The sequence below is a fragment of the Exophiala xenobiotica genome, assembly GCF_000835505.1.
Source record: "Exophiala xenobiotica strain CBS 118157 unplaced genomic scaffold supercont1.7, whole genome shotgun sequence".
Taxonomy (NCBI): Eukaryota; Fungi; Ascomycota; class Eurotiomycetes; order Chaetothyriales; family Herpotrichiellaceae; genus Exophiala; species Exophiala xenobiotica.
This window is the reverse complement of record NW_013562488.1, coordinates 1,458,441-1,470,687: the sequence shown is the minus strand read 5'-3', so window position 1 is coordinate 1,470,687 and position 12,247 is coordinate 1,458,441. Positions and strand designations below refer to the sequence as shown.

The 12,247-nt window shown below is 50.5% G+C and overlaps 4 protein-coding genes across 4 annotated transcripts; 2 read left to right on the top strand and 2 right to left on the bottom strand.

Annotated features, from left to right (window-relative positions):
- Positions 1-1,985: 1,985 nt before the first annotated feature.
- Positions 1,986-4,390, top strand: PV05_11241 (uncharacterized protein). The gene has a single exon (XM_013454703.1). It carries the CDS (start codon positions 2,218-2,220, stop codon positions 4,045-4,047), a length of 1,830 nt encoding a protein of 609 aa, XP_013310157.1. The 5' UTR covers positions 1,986-2,217; the 3' UTR covers positions 4,048-4,390.
- Positions 4,326-7,754, bottom strand: PV05_11240 (uncharacterized protein). The gene is made up of 2 exons (XM_013454702.1): positions 6,740-7,754; positions 4,326-6,690 (listed from the first exon to the last, which is right to left on the bottom strand). The coding sequence occupies exons 1-2, from the start codon at positions 6,938-6,940 to the stop codon at positions 4,558-4,560; spliced, it is 2,334 nt and encodes a 777-aa protein (XP_013310156.1). The 5' UTR covers positions 6,941-7,754; the 3' UTR covers positions 4,326-4,557.
- Positions 7,755-7,980: 226 nt separating this feature from the next.
- On the bottom strand, positions 7,981-11,017 carry PV05_11239 (uncharacterized protein). The gene is made up of 4 exons (XM_013454701.1): positions 9,794-11,017; positions 9,247-9,746; positions 8,531-9,200; positions 7,981-8,459 (listed from the first exon to the last, which is right to left on the bottom strand). Exons 1-4 carry the CDS (start codon positions 9,927-9,929, stop codon positions 8,290-8,292), a joined length of 1,476 nt encoding a protein of 491 aa, XP_013310155.1. The 5' UTR covers positions 9,930-11,017; the 3' UTR covers positions 7,981-8,289.
- PV05_11238 (uncharacterized protein) lies at positions 10,665-11,733 on the top strand. Its single transcript, XM_013454700.1, has 3 exons — positions 10,665-11,289; positions 11,344-11,503; positions 11,556-11,733. The coding sequence occupies exons 1-3, from the start codon at positions 10,718-10,720 to the stop codon at positions 11,577-11,579; spliced, it is 756 nt and encodes a 251-aa protein (XP_013310154.1). The 5' UTR covers positions 10,665-10,717; the 3' UTR covers positions 11,580-11,733.
- Positions 11,734-12,247: the final 514 nt, after the last annotated feature.

The window sequence follows — 12,247 nt, the reverse complement described above, 5'->3', positions numbered from 1 at the left end:
TCTAGCACGTTAATATACGTAACGAAACGGAACGAACAGTATTTACTTTAGTTAAGAGAGTAGTCAGCTATACGCTAGCCTTAGTAACAATATACACAAGCTATTTCGTACGGTTACGAATAGTCACGAAGGAATACGGAGTACTTATCACTATTAAGTTCATCGGCGACCGAATAGCAAGAGGAGAAGGGACCCTATATATTTCTACACTAAATATAGCCTATTACTATTAGTTACTAATGGATACGTAAGGAATAAAGAGGAAATTTACTGAGATTATTGACGATTCCGACCGATTGCATATAGTATACCTTAGTATAATCGGTACGGTCTATTACGAGCGTTAATAAACAGTTTCGAACTAAAGGAAAGGAGTTTACTTACGATTGATTACGGACTAAATTTGGTCGAGGGTACGTCGGAATATAATAGATTGCGTATTGGGATGGTTAGTAACTAACCGACCCAAGCGACGTAAGGTCGCGATAATGGTAAAGTTAATCGATACATTGTATTGTATATTATTGCTAGCCATTACGAATTATTATAGATCACTACGAAAGTATTAATTAAGAATTAAAGAAAGGATCTTACCAATTCGAAGCGAAAGCTCTCGAAACGATCTACAATAACTATAAATTAGTATATCTTCTTGAAATTGTAGTGCAATATAAGGGGACGAGCGCAATGGTTAATTGTTAGTTAGAATCTAGCGAGTCTAATTAATAAACTATACTAGCATGGTTATAGGGATACGTGAAAAGGGTCCAAGATCGACGACGACGAGGTTCGAACCCCGTAGGACCTACGCGAATCTACGCGTATCGAGCTGGGAGGGATGCTCTCTACGGGATATAGGGATATCCATAATATCCAACTAGCCGACGGGATATCAGAGGCTAACTTAAGGGATTACTGCTCATTCCCATCTCTTTTACGAGATATGTCTACTCTTTTCTAGTCGTAAGAATACGTAACGACTTAGGTTATTATCGCGCATTGAATTTATTAGTTACAAATAGCGCAAATTAAGGAAACTATAAAAGGGCCAAAATAAGAACTTCCAAACCTTGCGAAAGGGCCAGGGTCTAAGGGTTTCCATACCTCGCGCGGCGTCGTCGCTATCGTTGCGAGCTATTCTCGACCTTAATAGACCATTGCTCCCCAAAATACGACATAGTAGAGGAGACAACATACCTTTCATATATTATAAAAGAGAGAGAAATGAGATAAAAGGAAAGAAGGGAAGATATAATGCGTTACAAGCCCTACAGCTTAGTAGAACAACAAGAACACGTGACTCGCAGGTGCTCGTAAGGAAGTAGAGGAGGATGTGATATTAGCGTCGGGATACTTGCCCAGCCTAGTATTCCCCCTCCTTGCGCTCAGTTACGAGTGACTACATACAGCGGCCAGTCTTTCCCTCTTAGATTAGTTAGTTAATCAATCTCTTCCGCCGCTACAACCACAGCCGTGACTTCTCACGTGACTTCTGCAGTTATACCACCCCCTGAGCCACCCAAACACCTGCTCTCATCTCCTGCTTCTAAACACGCATAGCCTACGAAGAGGTACACAATATCCATCGACTGCCATGAGTATGAGATATTATTTTCCTGCAGACATGAGCATCAGTCTCAATCGAACAGTCCCATGGCCCGACACATTCCTCCGCTTCCCCTTATCCCACATACCAAGACGTCAAATTTCATTGGGTCCTGTCCTTCCGAGAGGTTGACGCATGTCTGGCTCTTTGTGGTCTTGCTGCTTGGCCTAGCGTGCCCTCACAAAGTCCGATGTTTCAAGCCACGATGGGAGATTCATATCAGAACCAGCCACTATTACACCGACTGGTCAAGCACGGCACGTACGGGTAATTATTGTGGTCGAATTAGCAATCCCATACTCACGTCCTTGGAATGCTCGTACGCGCGACGTATTTGCACGTTTGGCGTTCCAAGTCACAAGTTATGTCAACGGGAAAGCAAAGACCTTCAGTCCCTGAATTCCGACAGACCTCGTGCCCGTGCCACCCACCCACCCCTTAGTTACAGCGATGTCAACATCCAGTTTGAACCCTCCGCCAGCGTGCGTCGATTTCCATATTCTCGAGCAACAGTGGCTTTGAGTTTTGTTAAACTGAAGATCTGCCACTGATCAAACCCTTGTGTCTCTCGAGGCTCTGCTGCAACAAGCCCCAGTCTTATCTCATTTTCAATGGCGGAGGGACGGCAACAGCCACCTGAGCATGTCTACCTGGACATCGAGCACGAGGCTCACTACAGCGAGACAGCGCCCTTGAATCCTTCATCAGCAGGACCTGCGCTCGACTTGTCACCCACCACAGGCAAAATCCCAATATGGTACGATTTGTCCAACGTCCGCTCATACGGCCGTTTCAGCGTCCTCGGCAGCTTGAGGAGACTGGGCTATGCCTTGATCCCAAGCTTCCTCACCACGCCGTCGGCCACCATGCCATCCAAGAGCGGCATCTCCGCGCTCGACGGCCTCAGAGGAATAGCCTGCCTGTTTGTGTTCGGCGAACACTATGTCATCTGCTACCAGTCTCGCGCCACGCAGGTCTGGATCATGAGAGTGCCATTCATCCGCCTGCTCTACTATGGCAAGGCAGCCGTGTTTCTGTTCTTCGTCATCTCCGGCTACGTGCTCAGCTGCAAGCCTCTGAAACTCATCCGAGCCAAATCGTACCCGGCATTCCAGAAGTCCATCTCCTCCAGCTTCCTTCGCCGCGGCATGCGTCTGTACCTGCCATGTCTGATCGCCAGCTTCATCGCATGCATCCTCACGATCATGGGCGCGTTTGACCATTCCACCTTGATCTACAAGCACTTCAAAGAGTTTGTCTTCTTGAAGGAACGACCGCCTCCACACGTGTCGCTTTCCGAGCAATGGAAGGCGTACACTGCAAACGTCGAATTCATCTTCAGCGCGACCATCCCCTTCGACAAAGACACCGACGTCCTTCACTACCACATGTACGACGACCACCAGTGGACCATCCCGAAAGAGTTCCGCAGCAGTATGGCAGTATTTGTCCTGCTGGTGACAACGTCCAGGATGCGGAGCGCCTTCCGAATGATGACGGTTGCGGCGATGACCGTTTACGCGATCAACACCGGCCGTCTGTACACGGCCCTCTTCTTTGCAGGCGTGCTCTGTGCCGAGCTCGACCTCGTCCGCCAAGCGTACTACACGCGTGCCAAAGAGTCCCCCCTCTCCCTACCGCACGAGAAATACTCGTCCGAGACAACCCGTTTTCACTCCTCTGCTTCTTCCCGGCTCATCGGTCGACTAATGCACCTACCGAACAAGGTCTACAAAATCATGTGGATCACCTTATTCACGCTTGGCGTCTACATGATCTCCTCGCCGCAAGAAATCCAAACCACAAAGAATTTCCTCCCCGCCCTGCTCGAGAGCTGGGGCGTCACCGGTAACATCGACGACAAGATCTTGACCTGGGGCTCGATCCTCGTGGTCTGGAGTGTGGCCACATGCCCATCTCTCGGCCCTCTGTTCAACAACCCCTTCGTCGCCTATCTCGGCAAAATCTCCTACGCCCTGTACCTCGTCCACGGCACCGTAATCAAATCAATCGGCTATGACGTCCTGCCCTGGACACTGCGCATGGCCACCGGCACACCCAAAAGCGTCGAGATGAACCTGGAGTGGTGGCAGACCGTCCCGGACTCGCGAAAAGTCCTCGCATACCTGTTGGGTCTGTCTATTGTCGGGACCACGTGTTTCTGGCTTTCGGACTTATTCTGGAGATTCGTCGATGTTCCTTGTGTCAACTTTGCCCGGACCGTCGAGGTCTGGCTCACAAAGGGTGCCGACGCTGACAACAACGACAACATGATGTATGGGAGACGGTCAACAAGCTCTGGTGTCCACCTGCAGCCAGCAAGTGCAAGTGCAACTCCTTCCCACGGAAGCTCGAGCGAACGGTTCGCCAACCCTGGCGGTGCAGGCGAGCTAGGGCTGGCAATAATGCAGAAGGGTCAAAGTCCCAAGAGGAGGGACTAGGATACTAGGATACTAGTTAGTATAGGTCTTTGTTGGAGTTGGACGGTGAAGGGAGAGGGGGAGTTGCCAGTACATTTCGCAAGATGCAAGACTTGTAAGCATGATTCTCTTTGTCGACTGCCCTTAGGCACGGAGTACAGCACGGCGTACAGTATCATTGGCATTGGTATTAGGCTAGTACATTTTCTTGCATATCGCCTGTAAACAGTGGACGAGTGATGAGTGACGATGATGGTGCTCTAACTTGGTCACTCAATTTCAATTCGTTGCGGTCCCAATTCGTTGCTCAAGTGTATATACCTAGGTAGGTAGGTAGTACATATCTCATTGTTCTTGTCATTAACCTGTTTCCCGTCTATCTATACCCTTGTCGTTTCATGATTCTTTCGTATCCCCTTTCTAAGATAGTACTGGATATCTCGTACGCCATGTTCAACCCCCCCCAAAAGCCGTATGCTAGAAAAAAAGAGAAATGCCGCCCAAGTAAACACTCCGACACTCCCGTCATACTCAATTCAACTCCTCTCCCCAATATTCCTTCGCGGCAGGATCATACTTCGGCTCGACCTTCTCGAACCCATCATCCCAACTATCCGCGGTATTCTCGACCTTGTTGTCAACCTTGTCCTTGACCTCGCCCTCATCGAACTCGGGCCTCTTAGGCCCCTTCTTCGGTACCCCTTCGTCACCCTTGTCTCCCACGGGCTTCTTCTCTTTCGTTAGCTGTTTCTCTTTCTCTTTTTGTTTCACCTTCTTTTCCTCATGTGCCTTGTCTTTCTTCTTCTGCTGTTGCTCCTCCTCCTTCCTCTTCTGGTCCTCGTCCTCCAGTTTCTTCTTCTGCTCTTCTTCCTCTTTTATTCTCTTCTCCTCGTCGGCGAGTTTTACTTTTTCGTCTTCTTCCGCCTTCCTCCTCTGCTCCTCTTCCTGAATAATCTTGACCTTCAGATCCTGCTTTTCCCTGTCCTTTCGCTCATTATTTTTATTATGCAGATCCGAGCTGTGCCGGACATACTCCAACACCGACTCCTCCAGACAAGCCCTGACATCCCAGGCTGCGGCGTTCGCTCGCTCGAACGAGTCAACGGCCCGGATCCGTTCGTCCTGCCACGCATCCTCGGCATGCTCAATGGCCGGAAACTCCGGGGCGCCATTCACAGACGTCTGCTCAAAGTAGCCCGTCAACGACGGTAGACTCTTCAGCAGGTCCCAAATGCCGCTCAACCGGAGAACTTGCACAGTCGAGTCGTCGACCGACAGCGTCAGCGTTATGACGTCCGTTTGAACCCCTCTCGCGTCGTGCGCGTTCATATCCCACCGCGCAATGCTGTTCGTGATCATGATCCGGCCCCTCGTGCAGACATCCACAATCGTCTCTTCGTCCATAACCATGCCTGCGCCGAAATCGATGACCTTGGACCCGTAAGTGAGGTAGAAATGCGTCGTATTGGTCACCAAAACTGCCAGTTCCGGCCGGTAAACTGCCATCCCACAACCGCCAGCGTTTTCGCTGTGCGTCCTCGGAAACGCCGCGAATGCTTGGACGCCCGGTGAGCCGAATGACCCTGGGTTCTTGTGCGACATTGGGACTGGGACCAATTGCGTGCCCCCTCGAAGGCTGGCGTCATGATCGTCGTGATGACTTCGCAGTTCGTCCAAGACCGTTTGCTGGAAGACGATATCGCACATTCCGGAGATCAGATGGCATTTCAAAACGGTCAATGGCTCGAAGCGCCAAACGAAATGTATGTAATTGCTCGGCTGTCGTTTCGAAGTGGAGCTCTGGTCCTCGTCAGCTTCGCGGACGAAGAAAGGTGCCCAGTTCTTCTCCGTTTGTGCCCGCTCTGTGTCTCTGACGGTAAGGATGTGAGAGCGTTGGGAGAACGGTCGGAAGACCCAGATTGCCCGTCTCCAGTCCGATTGAGTAGAGATCATGTTGAAAACGACGACAGGCTCGGCCCCCTCGACTCCTTCCTCGATGATGATGCGGGCATCTTCCGGGCCGTAGAGCGATCCGCCTATATCGTATTCGGTTTCGGTGTCGAAAATCTTCGGGAACACGATCTCTTGGTCCTTCCACTTCAGTCGATATCGGTCAAGATGAATCCAGCTCTCGCTGAAAATCTGCCCCCTCAAGAAACTGATTCGGCACACATCCTTCGATCCTCCAGGGTGATAAATGACTCTGGAGACGCACAGGTACACGCCATAGTCCGACATGAAGACGCAAGCAGTAGCAAGCCGATCCCAAGAGTCGTTGACAATTTTGGAAAGTGCGTATCTATCCTGATCTATCCTTCCGACTGTCGGCCTGTAGTCAATCATTGGGTGTTTGTCCAAATCGGCTGCGATTTCCATGAGATTGTCGTGGAGGAAAAAAGACTCTTGAACGCCAACCGACGCCGAATGCGAAAGTGACGAGCAAGACAAGTTCTTGCCGATATATTCTCCACCAGGGGCTCCGGTGTTGTCGAAGCCATGTATGCGGTAAGGTGTAAAAGCTCCCCTCTCTTCATAGTCGAATTGCGTTTCGAACTCGAGCACCGGTTCGTCAAGGTCGGACTGCTCGGACTCTTCTAAGGGTTGTCCGAATTCATTGAGCGCAGGTTGATAGACACCAGCGGAGGATGATGTTGCTGCTAACACCTGGATATCTTTAGTAGCCTTCTCAGAGTCCAGATTTCGCCAAACTCACATCTCCAAGCATATTCTCGCGCACATAGTAGGCATGGTGTAATAATAACGACAACAATATCAATGCTATACACGTAAGAAGGATCCGCCTGGTGACAAAAGGTCGCAATTTAACGTTGAACGAGGGACTGCTCGGCCGAGGGTTCTTTTCTGAGAGCATGGTGTATTCAATATCAGATTTCGTATCACCTGCTAGACTCATGACCAAGAATATTCAGAACGGAAGAAAAATGAGATAACCGACATTGCATGGACATTCATCAGTTCCGAAGTGTGCAGATGCGCGATAATGAAATCTCGCGCGGCCCCAAAAAGGGTCAGTGACCACTGCTTGTATGATTTTGTGGTGGTGCTGTCAATGGTGTTTTGACTGCTCTGTGACACCGACCAGGCTTACCGTAGGAATTGTGGCTCTGGCGCTGACTATCGTGCAGTGGTTTATCCCTAGCATATGCGTGAATTGACGTCATTCCTGCGAAGGTATGTGCCCGGCCACCGTTAACAGCCGTAGATGAACCTCAATTGCACTGCGGTATCTCCGAGAACGCATCCAGTGCAGAAGCCGAACACGATCCTAAAGGTTTAGGCATGCGAAAGTGGTAAGCCGGTAAGAGTCACTCAGTTTCTCAGTGGAACACTCTTCGAAGTCGCCTAGTGAGGAGCGTCACAGGATAATGGGCTCTAGAACCCCACCGAGACTGGGCGTTGCACGACAATGTGATCCGAGGGGGTTGTCGACCCATTTCCCCCTGGCGCGAACCCAGGGGGCTGTAAGAGATCCAGGCCTGCTTGAACAGACAATTTTCCATGGACGCTACATCGGGTTGGTACCGGACGTGGTTGACGGCTTGATAGCTGTCAGACGCGTAGCTTGATCGATCTCCTGAAAACTTGACAGCCACAAGTTGAAACACGCATGAGGAATCGCAATTTGGACCGAGATGATCGAGATGAATTGATGCAGATCTGTCCAACTGACAGATAAGCTAGAGATACGAAGCCAGATTGCGATGAAGTTGATGAGAAACAATAATGAAGAAGACCAGATATTTGAGGCGGCTCGCAAAACATGACTGTGACTAGCCTTACTAACTTAAGCGAGCTAAGGATCACTAGGTAGGACTAGTGTAGTAGCGCGCTGTAAAGGGAAGGAATGCCGCCAGACACCACAGTAAACCTGGGAGAGCAAGAGGCAATTCGTCAGTATCTCAAGCTGTTCGACTTTTGTCTTCTACAGTCATGAAATGTACTTCTGCAGTGTGATGGTTGCGGCTTTAGAGTTATGAAGACGGACTTGTCAGAAAAATACCAACACTCGGGCCTCAACCGTGGTGAAGAAGCCAAAACTCGTGCTATCTGACATCCAACTCTGAGATGTGTCTTCTCAAGCCACTTACATCGCACAAGGTCCAGTCTTAAATCGCCTGCCAAAAAGCCCTTTCAAGATTACCATACTCATTTTCCAGTCCAAGCTCAGCGAGGTGGGCGCCTCGGCAGACATGAGTCATGGGAAGCAGTGACCTCTAGACGAACCTTGGACGCCGTGCATTTTCATAAGTGATAAGGCCTTCGTATCCCGCTACGCTTTCGCGCATAGGGATGACTAGATCCTCGAGGGATAAGAATGTCAACCTCGGCGGTATTCACCATCGCTGGATCGGCTTCCTCTAAACTGGTAAGTCCCGATAACTGCATGGCTGTCACAACTTCCTCTTTCAGTACTGAGAGACGTAGGAGATGTTAGCCACATCATGGAACGGGTGAGGACGAATATGAACTCGGGACGACTTACGATTGATGAGGTGCACGACTCCTGGCTTGCCATAATTCAGAGCGTAAAGGAACGGGCGTCCTAGTCCCACGCCGCTTGCTCCAAGACACATCGCCTTCAGAATGTCGGATCCCCGCCGAATGCCGCCGTCGATAAAGACTTCCATATGGTCGAATACCTCCGGACACTCCTTTTGCAGCTCAAGCAGCACAAGGATAGCTGCTGGCGCACCGTCAAGCGCCCGTCCTCCGTGGTTGGAGACAACGATACCTTGACAGCCCATGTGCATGGCAATTCTTGCATCCACAGCAGACTGAATCCCTTTTAGGACGATTGGTAAAGCAGTATGTCGTCGCAACCAGTTCAGATCATCCCAGCAGAAGCTAGGATCAATGAAAGAGCCAACACTTCGCGCTAGACCAGATCCCTTCTGGTCACTGGACGACTGAGAGCCGCTCAGACTGCTAGATAAGAAGGTATCGTGCTTCAGACGTTCATCGGCTTCTCGCTTTGAGACGACAGGGAGGTCGACAGTGACGAAAAGAGCCTTGATCTGCGGTTTGCTGTTAACAACTTGAAGCAATTCCTCGGTTTTCCTCCTGTCCTTGTTAATGTACAGCTGAAAGAAGAACGGATACTCCGGTGCAGCGTCGAGAATCTCCGTCAATGGGAACGATGAATTGGTCGATATCTACCAATATCAATACTGATGGTCTCTGTACTGGGAATGGACTTACTGTCTGGATGATCCCTGTCTCGGCTGCTGCTTTGCTCAAAGCTATTTCGCCTTCTGGTCCACCAGCTTTGCCAACTCCGGTTGGAGAGATCCAAATTGGAAGGGAAACATTGCATCCAAGCATCGAGCCTTTGGTCGACACGGTGGCGACGTTTCTCAAGGTTCTCGGTCTGAACCAGATCTTTTGGAAAAAGTTCTTGTTTGCATCTCGTGTTATGTTGTCGTTTGACGCCCCAAAGATGAATGCCCAGCTCTTCTTCGAGATAGAATGCTGGGCTGCCTCCTCGAAGTCATTTAGGTTGAGCAGTGCATCCAGAGACGGCTTCGCTCCTTGCTTCTGCGGCAATGCTGACCCTGAACTCGTTGATGCGTCCGGAAAGCTCGTCGTTGGGTCCAGATCCCCAATCGCTTCCTCGGGTAGGAGATTAGACTTGATGAGATTTGGCTCATGTATCTCGTTGTAAGCCTGAGAAGCGTCACGGCCAGCATAGGCATAGATGACTGCCATCTTGTCAGTGGGTGCAAAGCACGTGAAGGAATATACCGACTTTGTGCACCTCCAGGATGCTCCGGGGCAAACCTGGTAATGTCGTACACCTTTCCATCTACCACAATCCATATGTCGTCCGCCTTATTGTGCTTTTGCACCTCGGAGGCCTTGATGATGCTCGGCGAGGGTGACATTACTCCTCACGATCCAAGTACTGTCGCCTTGTCTGCTCGAGAACTTGCTATTGATCCCAGCACCCAGGGACGGCCTAGGACAGCCTCGGAAAACTCCTAGTTAGTGAAAACAACTTTGATATTCTCCAAATCATGACCCATTCCCCGCATCATCATCCTCGGATCAACTTGGATGAAGAAGGAGAAAGATTGCACGGGCATGGTGTTGCGGTCCTATGCAATGATCGCTGGCGGAACGGAAGCCGAGATCGCGAGGCAGGAAGCACCAGGCATCACTCGAAGCAAGTCAAAGACAATCGCGAGGCGGTACATAGATTCGTTGCCACATACGGACGCGACGGAGTAGAGTCTGAATGCATGAGAAAGGTTTCCCCACAAGCTGTGTTCGTGGCACGTATTCAAGAACGCCACATCAACGGATGTGCCAACATCATGATCCCAAAGCTTCTGGGGAATATGGCTGTGAGTTCATCACCAGCAAGAGAGATCCCCGCGGTAGTGGGACTTGCCGCCAAACACTCTGGGGATCGGAAGGTACCACCCAGCAATAATGATGGCGGTCCCTGTCCGGAGCACGACCAGTCAGCTGACTTCGAGGGACAGCGAGACAGGCACTGCCAGCAAAGCATCCACGCGAGGGAGCATCTGTTGGTGTGATTCGCTGACAGTGGAGGCCAAGAGAATTGCGGAGGATCAGATTCTTTCGTCTAGTCTGTCGTTCGTATCGCCTCACGACTTGCCAGCATTCGAGGCCTGAGAGCAGATAATTTCCACAGAGTCAAAGCATCATGGTACAAGGCCGGCTTGAAGGCAAAGTTGCAATAGTGACGGGCGGTGCCAGTGGGTTTGGCAAGGGTATAGCGGCCAAGTTTGCTGCCGAAGGAGCCAAAGTCATCATTGCGGATCTCTCTCAGGAACCTGCTGAGGCGGCAGCAAAGGAGCTGGGATGCCATTTTTCAGTAGCAGATGTCACAAAGAGGGAACACTGGCAAGCCCTGTTGAAACTTGCTCTTGAACAATTTGGTGGTCTCGACATCATCATCAACAATGCCGGGACAACCTATAAGAACAAGCCGACTGTTGAAGTCACTGACCAGGACTTTGACCTGGTAATGGAGGTCAACGTGAAGTCCATATATCTATCGACAAGCGTCCTGGTCCCTTACTTTTTGGAAAATAAGAGACCGGGTGTGTTTATTCAGATAGCCTCGACAGCCGGTATTCGTCCTCGTCCCGGCCTGACCTGGTACAATGCTTCGAAAGCAGCAGTGAGTAATGCCACCAAGACGATGGCGGTTGAGTATGGCCCGCAAAAGATTCGGTTCAATGCTGTTTGCCCCGTGGTTGGGAGTACTGGCCTGTAAGTCCCATGGTTCCCTCCACTTGGATATCGTACTCAATAACCACTGCTCAGGACTCACCTCTTTATCGGCAAGCCAGATACCGAGGAAAATCGAGCTTCATTCGTCTCCACAATACCTCTGGGCCGTGGAAGTACTCCCGCAGACATCGCCAATGCTTGTTGCTATTTGGCGAGTGATGAGGCTGAATTCATTACTGGCGTGAACTTGGAGGTAAGGAGAGTCTTGGAGAGAAAGTCGTGCCGACGCTGACAACACATTCCAGGTCGATGGAGGTCGCTGCGTATAGTTGGCATACTCGGGTAGGGGAGGATTTCTTGCAGTGACCAGCAACAGCGGGAAGAAGCTGTGTCGATTGGGCTGCATGACACTGGCATTAGTTGGACAGATCTTCGGAGGTCGTAGAGTGTAAGCTGGTGTAAAATGACAAAGTTCCTCTTGCCCTCCGGATATCCCTGCGTCGAGCTGAGTGATATAAGTGATTGTTTGCATTATAGCACTTCCGTCTGCGAGGCTATGATGTGAGGTAGGCTCTCGGAATGTCCCCCCATGCAGCAAGAATGTAGCAGTCGCAGCATTTGGCTGGCTTCTTAAACCCTGCACCACGACAACCCCGACCTTCAGGCATGCTCGTGCAAGTTGTGGTCCGCCCGGTTCGTGGTCGATGAAGGAGATGTCGTCCGGTCCGCAATGGCCAGGGTGTGCAAGTCCGCATTGTGAGCCAGGACAAGGTCATATAAGCAGGCAAGACACATTCATCGACTCACCTTTCGAATATTCTCCCCTCGACTCGGCTTTGGGCTTCAAGACACATTTGTCAACGGTACAACGTGTTGCTTCAGCTCCGCCGTCTTCGTGCAATATCTTCTCGCTTCGTTGCCTTTTTCATCGTAAGACTAGTACGAAGCGAGAAAGCTATTGCAAAAAGTCGATGCAGATACAATGGGTTTCATCACA

Bases quoted from the DNA above. Each gene is read 5' to 3' on its own strand.
- PV05_11241 (XM_013454703.1), top strand. From the start codon at position 2,218: ATGGCGGAGGGACGGCAACAGCCACCTGAGCATGTCTACCTGGACATC.
- PV05_11240 (XM_013454702.1), bottom strand. From the start codon at position 6,940: ATGAGTCTAGCAGGTGATACGAAATCTGATATTGAATACACCATGCTC. The intron at 6,691-6,739 runs GTGAGTTTGGCG...AAAGATATCCAG, and splicing joins GCGAGAATATGCTTGGAGAT to GTGTTAGCAGCAACATCATC.
- PV05_11239 (XM_013454701.1), bottom strand. From the start codon at position 9,929: ATGTCACCCTCGCCGAGCATCATCAAGGCCTCCGAGGTGCAAAAGCAC. The intron at 9,201-9,246 runs GTAAGTCCATTC...TGATATTGGTAG, and splicing joins AGACAGGGATCATCCAGACA to ATATCGACCAATTCATCGTT. The intron at 8,460-8,530 runs GTAAGTCGTCCC...TACGTCTCTCAG, and splicing joins AGTCGTGCACCTCATCAATC to TACTGAAAGAGGAAGTTGTG.
- PV05_11238 (XM_013454700.1), top strand. From the start codon at position 10,718: ATGGTACAAGGCCGGCTTGAAGGCAAAGTTGCAATAGTGACGGGCGGT. The intron at 11,290-11,343 runs GTAAGTCCCATG...ACCACTGCTCAG, and splicing joins GTGGTTGGGAGTACTGGCCT to GACTCACCTCTTTATCGGCA. The intron at 11,504-11,555 runs GTAAGGAGAGTC...AACACATTCCAG, and splicing joins TTACTGGCGTGAACTTGGAG to GTCGATGGAGGTCGCTGCGT.